This window comes from Thamnophis sirtalis, unplaced genomic scaffold (genome assembly GCF_051295495.1).
Source record: "Thamnophis sirtalis isolate CommonGarterSnake01/CBP01778 unplaced genomic scaffold, rThaSir2_p1.2 scaffold_5, whole genome shotgun sequence".
Taxonomy (NCBI): Eukaryota; Metazoa; Chordata; class Lepidosauria; order Squamata; family Natricidae; genus Thamnophis; species Thamnophis sirtalis.
In genome coordinates, this window is record NW_028261385.1 from 122,219,647 (window position 1) to 122,237,353 (window position 17,707).

Below are 17,707 nucleotides of genomic sequence, written 5' to 3' on the forward strand. Positions count from 1 at the left end.
GCAACAAAAATGATTAAGGGCCTGGAGACTAAAACATACGAAGAATGGTTGCAGGATTTGGGTTTGGTTAGTGTAGAGAAAAGGACAAGGCGGACATGACAGCACAAGCGTGCATAAGCGCACCAACATGCCTACCGCCCCTGTCCTACTGTCCCCACTTATTCATATCCATTTCCTGTATTCATAATCATTTTTATACTTATATCTGTTATCTTATACATGCTTGACAAAACAAACGAACAAAATAAATAAATAATAAGTATTCCAGTATTTGAGAGGCTGCCACAAAGAGGAGGGGATCAACCTATTTTCCAAAGCACCAAAAGGCAAGACAAGAAGCAATGGTTGGAAACTAATCAAAGAGAGAAGCAACCTAGAATTGAGAAACTTCCTGACAGTGAGGACAATTAACCAGTGGAAAAGCTTGCCGTCAGAAGTGGGTGCTTCATCAATGGATTTTTTTTAAAAGGTGAGACTGGAAAGTCACTTGTCTGAAATAGTATAGAGTTTCCTGCTTGAGCAGGGGGCTGGACTAGAAGACCTCCAAGGTCCCTTCCAGCTCTATTCTGATTGAAGTCGTCAGCCGCTACAATTACTTAAAGCAGCGACTGCTTTTTAAAAAAGGGCCAGGTTCCCGCTCCGCCGTCCTGGCAACACTCAAATCGAATGGGGAAGCAACTGCAAAAAGACGCCCCGGCAGGGAGAACGATCGGTACAAATATGGACGCCCGGGGAAAACGGCGTCTTTGATTGGACGTCCCCGAGCCTGTCAGTCACGGCGAAGGGAGTGGGCAGGCGGGCGGGCGGCAGGCCGCGGCGTATCTGGGGTTGAATGGCGGAGGCGGGTCACGGCCGGGCGTGGTCGGCGCCTGTTTCCTTTTGCTTCCCTTCCGGGCTGCGAGAGCGAGCGAGGGCCTGGTGGAGCTGCGGGCGGGGAAGACGGGAGGAATCCGCTGTCATTCAGTTCAGTCATTCGGTCGGTCGGTGAGGAAGGAAGATGGACGCGCTCGGCAGGAAAGTGGTCGTCTGCGACAACGGCACCGGGGTGAGGAAAGGCAGGCAGGGCTTTCCGGGGATAGCCGGTTTTGATAGAAGGTGGGTGGGTGGGTGACTCAATGGGGGGAGACCCTCGTGGGCCTGGCGGCACCGACAGCAACGGCAAACAACTCTACCCTCCTAGCCGGAGGGAAGTTGGGCTGCGCCTCAAGGAAGCTGCAGCTCTTTTAGGGCGCTGGCAGGGAAACCTGCTTCCTTTCCCGTCGTCCTGCCTCCCAGAAGATGCGGGGGCGCCTTCGGTTTGGGTTTGTTCCTTCTGACCGGCCGGGGGACGTTGAAGGCTGGCCAGGGGATTCATTTTCTCTTCCTCCTTTTATGTTATTTTGCCGTCAGCCTCTGCAACCCCGATTATTAACTGAATAAACACATCTCTGCCCTTTCAGCCAGTTTAGCTCTGCCCGCAAGTTCGCCGTTGCGCCTTTCCTTCCTGCTCCTCGCAACCCCGAGCAGACCAATTTCCTGTGTGTGTCCCTCTGTGTCTGTCTGTGTGTGCGCGTTAATATTTCTTGTTCCTTCAATTGGGCTGGTTTTTATACACCGGAAGTCGCAACAGAGAGCCCTGCATCGCTAGGGTGGGGGTGGGGGTGGGGAGTGTGTTGCATGACGGCTTTCTTCGCCCCACCTCTAAATTTTTGTAGTCAGTTATACCCAAGCGAAGTTTTCATGAGTGCGATTTTCGAGGCTTTTTTCTTTGAAACAGTGCATCGGTCAAAAGACAAGGAAAGTACCAAAAAGTATGCTGAAAAAATAAAATGACTTTAAACATATATGCAAATATGTTTATAAAGTAGTAGCACATTGAAGTCATCCTCACTTCAGAGGGTGAGTTGATTTTTATCTTCCCCATCTACTTCCTTCAACCTTGCCAAGTAGAGTAGCTAATTTTTCTAGTGCACACAGTTTCGTTGCATGTCCAGAATATGAACTTCTGCTACTGATAATCCCAGAACCAGGATTGGTTCTTTAATTCTTCTTGCAGCACATGTTGCTTTCTCTATTGGTTACCTTATATTTTCGATCTTGTGTCCTTTGCCTTTTCTGAAACTCTCCTGTTAGGTCGGAAATTTAAAGGTTTTGTTCATTCTTCTAAAAAAAATCAGCACAGATTATAAAAACAGTTTTCATTGTTTTTATATCAAATACATTGATTATGATACTGTTAATTTGGGCTGATTCTAATTTCACTGAGAAGCTGGGACAATGTATGAATACCTTGTGGTTTTGCTTTGCTTTGTATATAAGAGAAATAAGATTACTCATTGATATAATTTTTTATACAAGCTAGATGTATTTTGTTTAATAAATTAATTTGATAGGTGCAAACAGGTGCCATTGAAAAAGTACTCAAACTTAATAGATTGAAATTAATATTTAATATTTCTGATTTTGAATATTTTTAAAGTTTATATCAATCAAACTTGGCTAATATTGCACAATCACAGAATAATTGTTTGCAGGTAAAAAGGATTTAATGTTTTCTAACCATCCAATATTGTATATCATGGGTATCAAACTTACGGCCTCATGTTGCTGTCATGTGACATTTCATGATGTTTTTCCCATTCGCGGAGCTGGGGTGGGCATGGCTTACATGTGACACATCCAAGCCGCCAGTTTGACATCCCTGTGTATATTGTCTTAATTTTTTCATTGTGCATATTTTACTGTTTAGAAGGTCTTTAAGAAATAGAATATTTTTCAATGCAAATTGAAAATGTTCTTATCGGAATGTATTAATTTGGATGTATTAGGTATCAAGTTAATAGTGCAACCACATAGAAGTTTTTCCCACATTGTGTAAAGAAAAGTTATGGAAAATTTCCACTTCAAATTTTATCTGTGTTCTTCATTTTAATTAAAATAGTTATATTCAGAATATAATCATTTATATACAAGTGTTGTAGGATACTTAAAAAAGGTATGTCCACAACGTTTGTAATAAAATGCAATGTTACTAATATCAAAAGATGTAGAAGACAGTGTAAACTTAGATTTTTCTAAAATAAAAGATTTGTGAAGAATTGTATTCTTATTTCATTCTATTTAGGTTTCACTCTATTTAAACACCAGCTTATGTTTGTGGCACCTTGTGTCAGTCCAGTTCTGTTCCTCACTATCTTGTAGTTTAGTTGTGTCTGATTACTGGTTGGATGCTGTAATCATTTTGGTAAAGGTCAGCATATTAACAATAAATCTTAAAAAGATGCTCTGGATTGTTCCCAGACATAATATGGCAAGAGTGTAGGTGACTGTCTGCAGTGGTTTCTATTTCAGGTAAGGTCATAATTATATACCAGTCAAAGCTGAATAAAGAACACCTAACCAAGGTCTTTGCCTGCTCCTCTAACAGGAGATATGACTCAAGGAGGACTTTCAGATTGGCAGCCTGCTGTATCTGAGGGAACACAACCCCAGTCAAGGTCAAATATTATGTAGACTGAGATGCTATAATCCTGGAATCAGTAATTTCTGAATTGACAGCTACTCCATCTTACTTTGATTTCTTCCTGTTCCGATCTTGATCAGGTGGAACATCTATTGCATTTTTCATATAATGAATACAGAACCGATTGAATAAATTTCTCCCAAAATATGTTTTAGTGGCCTTATGTGATGTGTTCAGTGGTATACTGAAGGATTTCCTTTTAGGATCAATTTCATTATAAATCAATTGGATAAGGGGTGAAAAATACATTTACAGATGATACGGAGAAGGATAGCAGGCATCTAGGAGAACAATATAGGTAGCCCTCAACTTATAACCAAAATTGAGCCCAAAATTTCTGTTGCTAAGAAGGACAGTTAAATGAGCTTTGCCTCATTTTATGACCTTTCTTGCCACAATTATTAAGTGAATCACTGCAGTTGTTAAGATAGTAACATGGTTATTATGTGAATCTGGCTTCTCCGTTGACTTTGCTTGTCAGAAGGTCATAAAAGGTGATCATATGATTCTGGGACATTGCAGCACTCATAAATATGAGTCATTTGCCAAGCCTCTGAATTTGGAATACATGACCATGAAGAGGCTGCAATGGTCATAAGTATGAAAACAGGCATGTCACTTTTTCAGTGCTGTTTGAATAGTCACTAAACGAGTGATTATAAGTTGAGGACTATTTGTATCAAAATTTGAGAGCTGTTAAGGTGGAGCAAGGGGCAGAAACCAGCTAGATGAGCGTTATTTTATTTACTTAGGTCTCTTTACTCTCAGCCCCTTGAGATGACTAGGTTAAGAAATAGATATCACAAGGATGATTAGAACTCTATTTTTGTAGGGAAGAATGTTAAATAAAAATAATTTTGAAATGTAGAGTTCTTGGTGCTCTCTGAGCTTGTTTGTTTGCTTGCAGATGGTTCATTGACCAACTGTGTAATATCAGTGTGAGTCTTGAAATGAATTTTGAAAAACTGTCAGGGTTTACTTCTGCCCCCTATGTGCCACATAGGATCAAAGCAGAGTTAGTTTAAATCTTTTTTTCAGCTTTCCCAAGGCTGATATGTTATTTGGCGTCTCTTTTACAGTACCTGATAGGGATTCTTGCATTTATTTTCACCAACATCTCTGCCTTGCTGAACATAGATTTTCAGTTGGCACAAATACAAAGTCCTACGTTTGAGTAGGAAAAATCAAATGCATAGGTGTATATTGTGGAGGAAAGTATACTAAGGAGTATTACATACCGACTTGGTATCTTGGTGGGTTACAAAATAACACAAGTCAGGACTAGCCTGGAGCAGGAAGGAAGAAGGGAGGGAGGGAGAGGAAGGGAAAGAAGGAAGGAAGGAAGGTAGGTTGCTACATTGCATCAGCAGAAGTCTAGAGACATTTCCCATTTAGCGTTTGCAAATTCAGTGATGATTTTTTTTAAAACTCACTTTCCAACTAGTGGTGCACTTAAAACCAAATTTTTGCATCTCCCAGCAACACACACCCAAATGAAAGTAATAATGATGTTGCTGCAGGAAAGAACTTCACCTAATGAGACAGTAGTAACTAGTGAACTTTGCAACATCTTTCTCTCAGTCCTGTGCTGTGCTTAGGATCACTAAGTGATTATTTCACTTAGTGGCCTTTTGCTTCCGATTTAGAAATGAAACTTGGTTGCTAAACGAGGAGAGGATGTAGTGTGAAGATCAAGTCATTGTTTCTTTCTGTTCTCTATTGGTCAGACCACATGTAGAATATTGTATCCAATTCTGGACACTACAAGTTAGAAAAGATGCTGACAAACTTCAATGTGTCCTGAGAAGAGCAATCACAATAAACAATAACATGGAAGGAAAAAATTACAAATAATGTGAGAAGGGGGTAGCGGGGTTAGATATGGTTACGTTACAAAAAAGAAAACTGCAAGGAAACATGTTAGCTGTCTTCCAATATCTGAAGGGGTTTTGTGTAGAAGACAGCCAGAATTGTTTTATAGAGTTTTTCAGAACAATGAGACAGTGTATGAAATGATGGCTTTTGCATTACAAGGAAGAATGTTTTAGTTGGCTATCAGGAAGACTTTGGAAGATGGTGGATTCTATCTCTCTGGAGGTGTTTAAACAAAGTCTAGATGGGCATCTCTTGAGATGCTTCAATAGTAGATTCTTATACTGCACAGTAGGTTGGACTAGGTGATCCCTTCCAGCCATCATACTTTTCTATGGAACATGTGCCTTTATGGTGCTTATTATTATGCATCTGCAGGTAAATGAATTTGGGAATCTTGCTCAATGGGCCTCTGTCAGTATTTGCAGTACTGCAAATCAAAATCAGCTTTCAAACTTTCGACATAATTTTTATGCCAGGAGTGTTAATGGCATAAAATATCTGATGTGTTAACCTGTGTAATTTTTGCAAATTAAGGATGCCTGCCTTTAAGCCTCTTTTGTATATCTAAACATTTTAATGATAGCCAAGATTTGCAGATTTTCACTCTTGTCTGCATACCAAGAGTATGATGCCCCACCCGATTTCTAAATATTGTAAAGCCTTGCTGTTTTAGAGTAGTCACTAGCCTGTGACCAAAAAGATACATTTCTGGAGAAATTTAGTTATAGTTTAGATAATGGCTTGGATATATTTAACCATGTGTAGCCTATAGAGTGTATACTGTATGTGTGTTTTCAAATAATTTCAGCTATTTCCTGTGAAACAAAACAATATCAAAAGTTATTAAATGATACACCCAGTGATCTTTGGTTTGATAAAATTATAAAAAACATATCTGGAAGCTAACATGAAGGTTTTTTTTTCCTTTATAGTTTGTGAAATGTGGATATGCAGGATCCAATTTCCCAGAACATATCTTCCCTGCATTGGTTGGAAGACCGATTATTCGTTCAACTACTAAAGTGGGAAACATTGAAATCAAGGTAATACTTAAGAAACTTGATTCCTTGCATGGTAATTTGGGGTATTTCTCCCTTCCTCTGAATAATTGCTTCGGACATACTATGTGATAATCAAGTAACTAGGCAGTTATTAGTTTGCAAAAAGCATTATCATATTAACAGAAAAAAACATAGGATGTGGCTTTTTTTCCTGCTGGGTGTTTCCTCTAATAGCTTGTTATTTTACTTGAGTGGGGAAAAAAAGAAATCCTCTGGTATTGTTTGTGTACCTCATGAATCTTTTAACAATATTAGCTACCTCACTTTTCTTCGTAAGGTATACTCTGAACTCCATTCCAATCTGTTTCCCTATGAATTAAATACATGGAATTTGTTCTGCTTTTAAAACTAAAGAAACATAATATGGCAAAAGCAAAAAACCCATATTCGTCTAATAAGAGAAATTAAAGTTGATCATAACTGAAATGGCCGATAAGTCTAAATAAATAAATACAGTTTAGGTTCTGTAGCCTCTTCCAATTTGTTCCACGAGAGACAAGTAGATAAGAATATCTCACCTTGTAATTGTTAGCTTGACCAATAGCCTTTTTCATAGTGACAAGAAATTAGCTGACTTATAACATAGATTGAAGCAATGAACTTCTCCAAAGTTTTCTTGATTTGTGTGCTTGTACTGTCTCCATATTATTAAAGCTGTGATTTTGTTCTGGGCTAAAAATTATTTTTGCTTCTCTACAACACCAGGAGAAACATTTGTATGTTATCTTTGTTCCATGTTCGGACCCTCTGCCACGCAGAATTCATTTATTTTGTGGTAGGTAATATATTCCTCCTCCAGCAGAGCTTCCCGATGGCTGCTTCATTTCAAAAGATGCGTTCTTCCCATAATCATTTCCTACAACATTTAAAAATGGTTTTATCTTACTATCAAGATGTACATATAAGGGGAGCATCTTGAAATCTCCCCAGGAAGCATAGCGAAGGTTCTGTACTCAGATTGCCAAACTGAGACTGTTGAAGTATGGTGGTGGGGACTCTGAGCAAGATAAGCGTACAACTTGAGGGAAGAGGAAATAACTACTGCTTTAAAAAGAGGCTGTGGTGAAACATATTGCAGCATATTGAATCTGCAATGCTTGGTTTAAAGTCTGCCTTTCAGCTAGCACATGGAGGTAGTTAGCTTTGGCAACGCAATTTGAAGCTGTATTTGTGTCAGAAACACCTACTAAGCCAACCGAAGGGTGCTTCTAGATTAAAAGTATTTGCTAGTGACAACACTATTGCTCAGGGGATGCCTGATTTGGGCATGCTTCATTCATGTCCCCTAGCAATTTGAATGCATAAACCGAATCAAATCTGGAATTCGTCTTGCATCTAAAACAGTGTAATACTAAGCCTTGACCATTGGGGATGGTACCTCAAAAAGTGCTATTTAATTAATTAGGTGGGCTTCTAGCCAGCTTATATCCTAATAGTATAGCCATTGCAATCCTTTGCTTTTGATAGAATAAAAAAAGAAAACATAGTGATGCTTTTTTTGAAATAAGTTACTTGTCCTGTTCTCTTGCTATTTAGGAGCTTGCATACTCTCTGGTATGCTATTTTAGGGCCTAAATGTGTGTTCTTTCTCCTATTTTGACTAGCCTTTTTAGAGATACAGTTCCCATTTCTGCTCATCCCCCAAATAGGCAAGGTGGGTTTGGAAATAAAAAAAATTCTTAACAAACACAGAGAAGCAAGGATGTTCGATGCTTTGACTACCTTACAAACTAAGAGCAATCAATTAGTATTTTAAAACAAGTCTTACCACTTTCTAACAATTATGCCTGGTGTTTTCTCAGAGTGTAGCAGATTAGATTAGGACTGCCAGATGTAGGTTTCTTATTAGCCTTTTCCAAAGTTAGGTGTTGAAAATAGTTGAGCAGAAGAATGTCAGCAAAGAAATTGTGTAGCAGCACAATTCAACTGGGGTTTGTTACATCATGGAGTTTTTAGGTGGAGAGCCAAGGTGGCGCAGTGGTTAAATGCAGCACTGCAGGCTACTTCAACTGACTGCAGTTCTGCAATTCAGCTGTTCAAATCTCACCGGCTCAGGGTTGACTCAGCCTTCCATCCTTCCGAGGTGGGTAAAATGAGGACCCGGATTGTTGTTGGGGGCAATATGCTGACTCTGTAAACCGCTTAGAGAGGGCTGAAAGCCCTATGAAGCGGTATATAAGTCTAACTGCTATTGCTATTGCTATTATTTAGGATTAAATAACTATATCACTAAGCTTAATAAATTTGTTCTTAAGACTGGAGGTGTTAGAGTAGATAATGATTAAAAATACATGTTTAAGAGGTTGTTAAAGATTGCAAAGATTAAAATCTCATTTATCTTAGTTTAATGAAACATTTGCTCCTGAAAGCTAAGAAAATTTTATAGCATTTGTACGTGCTGAAGTTTGTATGTTAGTAAAATATCAGGTCAATTAGGTGCTGTACTTGGCTATTGAATCACGTTGTCAATAGAATGTCCTTCGGAATCCAACATCAAACTAACAGTTTTGTAAATTTATATCAGGAAAGCTCTAATAGTCTTAAGTGATTTTGAAGAGCAGCTGAGTCAAAATGATTAAAGTATGATTCTGCTGAAAAATTGAAGGATCTATGAGGAAAAGCCAATCAATATTGTTTGCCTTTGTCTTCTATATTTTAGGAATCAGTTAAATACTGATATTTTACAGAATCAGTCTTGCACAAATTGTACAATTTCTTTGGCAATAACTGGTTTTGAGCCCAAAAACCCTATAAAGAGAAAAGTTTATAATGTCCTAAATCTTGTGCATAAGTTAATAAATAAGGATATTGTTTTGAATCATTGTATGTACATGTAGCCCTTGACTTGTGACCATTAATTTAGGGACTGTTCAAAGTTACAATGGCACTGAAAAAAGTGGCTAATGCCCATTTTTCACACAATCATTGCAGTATTCTTTTGGTCACATGATCAAAAGTTGGCTGCTTGGCATCTGGCATGTATTTATCATAGTTACAGTATCCCGGATCATGTGATCACCTTTTGTGACCTTCTGACAAGCAAGGTCAATGAGGGGAGCTGGATTCATTTAACAATGGTGTTACTAAACTAACTGCAGTGATTCACTTAATGACTATGGCAAGAAAAATTGTAAATGGGGCAAAACTCACTTAACTGCCTTGCTTAGCCACAGTAATTTTGGGCTCAATTGTGATCATAAGTCAAGGACTACCTTTAATTCTTAACTAAATGTTAGGTCTATTTAAACGTATTCAAAAGAATGGATAGTCTAGACTTCTCTTATATCATACATTATTCATTTTCTTTGTTGAAGGTAGTTTTCCCCAAGTCAATATGTACAGTATATGAAATATGCAAGGAATGTGCAAGAAGAAAAGATTAAAGCATATGTTTTTACATAATTTGTTGCAATGGCTTTTTAAACTTTGTTTTTGGGAGGCTAGAAGGTAGTTTTGAGAAATGAAATAAAATTATATGAATAAGAAGATAGAAGTATGTTAGCAAATGTAGAAAACTGCTGTTGTTATTGCTAATATAAATGCAAATTGGACACACTTTTTACTAAGTCAAAGTAAAATCTATTTTTAGAGCAATGTGAAATTTTATTCATGAAGCCTTTAACTATGGTAATGTTCTTGTCATATATTTTGAATATTGGGTTTTTGCAATATATTAAAAAATATTAAAATAGAAAAGTTTCAGAGAAACTGCCAAGGTTGTTGAAAGTATCCCAGATAAGATATCTCAAAATATTTTTTGTATTCTAAACATTTGCCAAGCTGTTTAGTCAAACTGATGTATTCTAAATTAAAACAAACCAATTTTACTAAAGTAGAGCTCTACTTCTTTCTGGCAGACATGGTAGTGGTTTTTTATTGAAATATGCTAAAATATAGAAATCAATCTATATTGATTTTAATATTCATATTGATATCAATATTCAAAATATACAATTTCCCTCAATAATAGGAAGCAGGATTCTTAAACTGGGGAGATACAGAGCAACTGAAAATGCTAGTTTCTTATTTGCTTGTCTGTCAAAATATGTTCACGTCTACCATGAGCAATCAAGATACTCAATATGCTGAATTTTTTGTCAGTTCCCGGGGAAAGATACAGATAGATTTTTACTTGGTTAAGCTATTTTCATTGAAATTAGCATGGAGATGTTCATTCTTAGCAAATTTTCTATAAGGATATCTGCAGAGCATTTTTGGTAAAATCATCAGCCACTGTATGCAGGGAAATAACTTTTTTGTGTTTCATTTAGTTTGGGTTTTTTTAACAGTAGCCTTTCTGTCACTTACCTTGAGGTATGCTATATTCAAAGCATTTCCACCTATCTCTGCATCTGTTTTCTGCTTTGTTTCTGTTATGTATACTTGAAATAATTTGGATAAAGGTTTCACCAGGGCCTCTTCTGATTCTCTTGCTTCTGCCTTTTCTTCATCTTTCTTGACCTGTTGAAGTAGAATAACAAAAAGATGGTAAGTGAGGCACACCTATGCTATCATCCACTCTTTTGCTTCATGGGACTTGTAGCCCCCCCTTCTTTCTTTCTTTCTTTCTTTCTTTCTTTCTTTCTTTCTTTCTTTCTTTCTTTCTTTCTTTCTTTCTTTCTCTTTCTCTCTCTGTGTGCTTTTTTCCTCCTTCATCTTTTATGTTTTAAAAACATTCCTATTTCAATCTTTCTTCATCATTTTGATTTGGTAGCTAGTACATCAAATTCTTGTAGATATTTGTAGTTAACTGCAGATGCAAGGCATCTACAGGTCTGTATATGTTTAGTACCTATGTTAGGAATCACTTATTGAACTCAGCAGAAATGAAACATACAGAAAATACCCACATTACTTACTGTATGAGCAAGATCTGTTCTGTGGGATCATTAGAACAAGTAGGATAGTTCACACATAGAAACTGGTCTTTTCCCCCTCTACAAAGTATTGTAATCTTCATGTCTCGATTATATCTGAGTTTTATAGTAATGAAATAGGTATATTTATACATAAATGACTTTATTAGTGCAATGGCAATTAATTATTGTCTTTAAAGTATAGCTAAAATAATTATGGAAACATGCATCTGTATAAAAACGAAAAGACATGCATATATTTTTCTACAAAGTTGTATTTTCAAAAATTCTTACAAAAGATGGGGAAAGCTCTTGGTTTATATGTGTGAATCTACCCTAAATATGTTCTGTATTGTTATGTTCCCACATAGGTGATTCTTACTTACACCTTTTTAAACTGAATGCACAATTCAGTAAAGTTTTCCATGCTTCTGAAATTCAGTTTTAAGCAAATCATGTCTGAAGCATGCACTAAAAGCTTGTGATAACTGAACGAGTGTTGTATATGGTTAAACATTAATATTTTCAAGCAGTGTTATAGAACTAGTGCAGTGATGATTAAATTTTTGAGTCCAGTCTGGTTTATTTCTGAAACATAAACAATTTTGCTTGGGTTAATGAATGATTTTTGACAGGTTGTTTAATTACAACTAAAAAGTTTGATCTATTATAGGGTGAATTAGAAAGGGCTGTATTCACATTTTTACAATAAATAAACTCTTGCAGCTCTACTAAAAAATTAATTTGGCATTACAGCCTGAAGAAAATTACATTGCTAAAAGCTAATTGACAAATCTGTATATCGTCAGTCTTTATGATTACCCCAATGATTCAGACATTGTGTTGTTTAGTCACTGAATGTTAATTCTTCATTTTTTGTTAGAAGATATTTAATAATTGCTTCCATTTATGTGGAATATTAACTTCAAAGCCTGAAGTCAAATTTAATGGTTCCTTATTAAATATACTTATTTTTTAATATACTAACATATTAATTAGGATAATGATGGGACGGGGCAAGAAATAATCTTGTATTCTTATATTGTTAAAACATCCAATGGACTTCATCATTATTTTATAGAATAAATTATTGTGTAATTTTTATGATAATGATAGGACTCCTGAACCATTTGATAGTATTTAAACTAAGACCTTGGAGTGAAGTTCATATTTTTGTGCAGGAGAACAGTAACCCAGGTTTGGAATAAATGGCTCTCTCACAGATACCAATTTATTGCTGTAGACTAATATAAAACATCCATTTTTTTCTAATCAGTGTGAAATTTGCAGCCCCTTATTTGCTTTTGCTACTTGTTCTCTATGCTTATGCAGCACTCGTTATTCCCATTTAGTAATGTGCACAGAAACATAAAACATGCATGGAACAATTTTTCTGCTAAATTCACCTATTCTTCTTGTGTAGAATTTCAAGAACTTGTATATCTATTTATGGTAAAGTAACACTGAAGGTAGCAAAATCTAGAATCCCTAATATACCTGAGGCTTTATATAAAGTTAACATTTAAAATTCGTCTCAGGTGACATAAACTTACTTGCATGAAAATAAATCAAATCCATGAAATGTATATGGGTATAACTATTTAAAGAACGTTAGTTGTATTTTCCCCCCCATTATTACTGCCTTTTTATGATTTTCAGTTGAGTATATAAATCAATTTCTCCCCCCCCCTCAAATGTTATCGTAAAGGATAACTAGAAAAGCCATTTCTTTTTTGGGGGGACTGCTTTTTTAATATATATATATATATTCAATAAACGTTTATAGAAAATAATTTATTAGTATCCATTTGCAACTTGTAGGATCTTATGGTTGGGGATGAAGCAAGTGAGCTGAGATCAATGCTGGAAGTTAATTACCCCATGGAAAATGGCATTGTCCGAAATTGGGATGATATGAAACATCTTTGGGACTACACCTTTGGACCAGAAAAACTCAACATTGATACAAAAAACTGTAAAATACTTCTGACGGAACCTCCTATGAATCCAACGAAGAACAGAGAAAAGATTGTGGAGGTAGGTGTCTTTTTTTTAAAGTCAGAATTAATTTTTCTTAATGGAAAGCATTTCTTACCTTACTTGTTCTTCAGGATAACTTTTATTGAGTTTTGATGAATAAGAGCCAAACTTACTTTTTAATCCAAGATCAGACTGAATTTATAGTCAGACATTTTTTAAAAAACTGTAGAAGTAAAGTTCCATAGAATGCTTTTTCAGTGAAGCATTAGGTAATCCCTGAGTTATGCTAGTTTACTTAGCGACTGTTTAAAGTTATGACATAGCCTCCCCCCAAGTACTTATGACCCAATCCTGAAGTTATGAATGTTGCACCACCAAGGCCGTTGTTCATCCTTGTGAATGACCACAGAGGCACTGCAACATTTATCCTGCCTATTCCTGCCCCCCACCCAGTAGAGACTCACTATCTTTTGAAGATCTAGCGAGTTGTCTTCTTTCCAGCCTCTCTGTTTCTTTGCTGTCTCCCGGCCAAAGTAGAGGGAGAGCAGGATGATCGCATCCTTCTCAGCTTCTCTGATTCATTTAGGCTGGAGTTACAACCAGCCTCAGAGAGTCTCCTCCAAAGGCTTCTAGGCTCGGCATGGAAAAGTGTTTGCATGCCAAAGTGAGGCTTTGGAGCAGCAAACTCCGGATGCTTCAAGCCTCTGGTTGGCACTTTCTCCCTGGAGACTGGAAACTTCTGGGTGCCCTGATTTCGTGGGACTTTATGCACCCATTCTCTGCAAAAGTGGATGGGCGCCTGATGTTGTGCAACACTATGGCCCCCAGAACTTTCCAGTCACCATCAAGTCTCTGGACCAAAAGTGTTTGGACACCTATGGAGGGCTTGGAAATGGACATTCGATCAATGAATGTATGGGCAAAAGGAGGGCGTGATTACAGTCAAGTTACATGATTCACTCCTATGAATCCTTGGGTTACAAATATAATTGGCAGGCTCCATTACATTTGTAACTCGAGGACTACCTGTACTTTTTTCTAAAATAAATCATCATTCATACTTGCAAATATTTTTTAATAATTCTGCTAAAACATGTAAGTGAACATTCTAATAATCAGAGACATAATCCAACTCATTGAATTAGAGCTTTGAAATCCTGAGTGCTTATAATACTACTTTGCATGGTAAGCAAATTGAGAAAGTGGTAAGAACCAAGCAAAAGTTGATATAGAAATTACATAATAAACTTCCTTGTAAAGAAAAAAAAGAACTTGAAAGAAAAGCATATTAAATTTAATAGGCTTACTTCCAAATAGAGCAATCTGTAATCTGATGTTCCACTCAAAAACTGGAAGTCGATTGTTCTGGCTCAGTTGAGAATTTGGCCTGAGATTCTTACTAATTCTTACTTAGAGGAAAAGTGCCTATCAACAAATGGAATGCCCTCTTACTGCTAAATTTATATTATATAGATGAAACGTAATCATTTTTGTTAATGCAGTGAATGTAGAAAAATTACTGATTGGAGGTCTAGGTTATTATTATATCTAGGCAATTACACATTTTTACTTATGTTGTATATATATATATTTCTTCAGGGTCACATCACAACACATACTGTTTTTAAGAACAAAATATTTTGGTTTCACAATTAAATGGCATATGGTAATATACAACTCTGTGAAAAAGTCCTGCACACTTTCAGTTTTAAGCTGTATTTATGTGTTTAATCAACTTTTCACTTATAGAAACAATGCAAAATTAGTACTTTGATGAACATTTCTGTAGTCGGATTGAGATTCATAATTTTTATTAACATAACCAAAGTCTTTTTAAGGTTTTGAGTGAGTTTATGTTCTAAAACAAACACAACTTGAATTTTCGAGAATTTTAGGATCGAAAAGTAGCCAATCAGCAGCGAGCTTTGGCTGACCAATAAAAATGCACAGAGGCTAAATCTATGAGCCAATCAATGTTGTCATACTTTCTGACTATAAATAGGCATGAAAAGCATAGAGAAATTTAATTTAGCTCTGGCTGCGGGCAAGGATGAAGGCCTTTGCTTTCACCAGTACTGAGCAGCAGCATCGAATCATTGTGCTTCATGAAGAGGGTTACTCCTGTACAGAAATAGCCAAAAGAGTGAAATGCCATCGCACCACAGTGAACAGAGTGGTTGAAAAATACCAAATAATTGGTTCAGTTGATGACAGGCTCCGCTCTGGAAGGCCAAGAAAGTCGACAAAACGGCAAAATTGGGCTCTGCAATGCATTTCGATGGCTGACAGGACTCTCACCTCACCTCAAATTACAAGAATTTGGGGTGAAACATGTGATGTAAAAGTGTGCACAAGCACAGTGCATTGCAGACTGCTTGCCAGAGGGCTCAAAGGCTGCAGGGCTCGAAGTAAACCTTTGCTCACAGACACTCACCACTCTCGTCGACGTGCATGGGCCAAGAAGTATGCCAAGTGGACCAATGAACCGTGGGCCAAGGTCATCTTCAGTGATGAGAGCAATTTCTACTTGAATGGGAATCAGTGCAATAAGTATGTCAGAAGATTTCCAGCTGAAGAATTGTGTTCAACTCCTGGATTGGCCAGCTCAGAGGCCAGATTTGAACCCAATTGTGAACTTGTGGGCCAAGATTGGTTACAAAATAAGCAAGAAGCATCTGAAGATCAAGCAGGAGCTGATTGAATCCATCATTGCAGCCTGGCACCACATTGTCACCAAAGATCACATGCAAAGGCTTATATAGTCTATGCCGAAGCGATACTGCCTGGTGATAAGCAATAAGGGCTGGCCAATTTCATATTAGTAACCATGTTGGTTACCAAACAGTCCTTTTCAGGGTCACAAACAATAAAAATGTTAACAAAACATTAGCATCAGCCTTAGTAATTGCAACACTTATGTCACAGGGGATGCATCAGTTAATCTGTTTTCATAGTCATTGTAAGCATGCATTGGAGACATGCAAGAAAATTCAGAATTCCCATCCAAACAGCACCAAATTGCAAAAAGCTTATGGCTTTTCACTTAAAAACCACCAGTATTTATTTAAATATAACAATATTTGCATAGTAGTTAGCATAAAATATCATAAAATCAATGGGCTATCCAAAAAATGTCATAAACCGTAAAGCGTGCAGGACTTTTTTACACAGCTGTAGTATGCATAGTAATTTAAACATTAAATTTGCAGTGATTTTTGTTATCTCGATTGATTCTGGTTTCCATGCATTGGTTGAAGACTAAGAGGTGTGTTGGAAAGAAGTACAATTTAACTTTAATTATTTATTTTACAGAGTTTCAGAAAATAGTCATGCTGAGATTTATCAATTCTAAAGAGAAAGAACTACACACTGATAATAGTTCCTGAATTTGAAACTTGAGAGGGAAATGGATTTTAGTGATAAGGTTGAAGAGAGAACTTCTGAAAGATCTTTATAACCAGAACAAATAAAATTATCTTGATAAAAATACTTTCATTAGCAGAACAAAATGAAGTTTTAACTTCTGCCATTATTACCTTGTACCCTTTCCAGAGTTAGTTAATGGGTCAGGAACAGATTTCAAGGTTGAATGCACAATTGAATGCTGCATGGGAGGAGGAGAAAGTCCAATTTGGTGATTATATTTTTGTTTGTTTGATCTTGGATTTTGAGCAATATTCTGAATTGCTTAAATGAAACCAGGAATAAGCACTGAATAACATTTGATGTACAGTATATTCTGCTCCTGCATCAGTACTCAGGCTGCTACATTTTGTGCTACCTTTTAAACACTTTAATGAATGCACTTCTCATTACTGGAGCCAGAAACAAAAATGGCTGCTGAATCTAGATTTATTTATGGCCCAATTTATCTTTGCCTGATAATACAATACAGACCTCATTCACAAATTGGAATTTTATCATAATATATTGTATATTTGGCTTAGACCATTTTATTAAAGAACAGTTTTGGTTGGGAATACATATAACATTGAAGAATTCTCAGAACTTAAATAGATTTAAAACACTGCTTAAAGACAGAATATCCCCCCCCCCATTCTGTTTATGATTTTATTTATGTATTATGTTTACATCCCACCTGTCCTTCAAGAGCTCAAGTGGTTTATATGGGAATTCATTTTCACTTTGTTCCCTTAGCAATCCTATTATAACAAGTGGACTGCTGTTTCTCTAGAAGAAATCTGTAGATTTAGATCATTAGCTTGAATAGCTCTGCATTAGTCTTATCAAGAGAGTGACAACCGGAAATGCATTTTGCATCCTTTCTTTCTTTTTTCCCCTTGAGCAGAGCTAAAATGGCAGTGCCTGACAAACTAGACATAATTCAAGACTCTCTATAGTGAATCAAGATTATGTAGTGAAACCTGGACAAAGATTTAAAGCAAGGGTTCCTAAAAATTTTAATATTGCAA

At 36.7% G+C, this 17,707-nt stretch overlaps 1 protein-coding gene across 1 annotated transcript in view; it reads left to right on the top strand.

Moving 5' to 3' along the window:
- The first annotated feature begins 872 nt into the window (after nucleotides 1–872).
- ACTR2 (actin related protein 2) overlaps nucleotides 873–17,707 on the top strand; it is a 32,558-nt gene continuing 15,723 nt past the window's right edge. Inside the window, exons 1-3 of the mRNA XM_087716821.1 lie at nucleotides 873–1,045; nucleotides 6,310–6,420; nucleotides 13,116–13,331. Of these exons, the coding sequence (XP_087572947.1) occupies nucleotides 998–1,045; nucleotides 6,310–6,420; nucleotides 13,116–13,331 (375 nt within the window). The 5' untranslated portion in view covers nucleotides 873–997. The remainder of the gene's footprint in view (nucleotides 1,046–6,309; nucleotides 6,421–13,115; nucleotides 13,332–17,707) is intronic.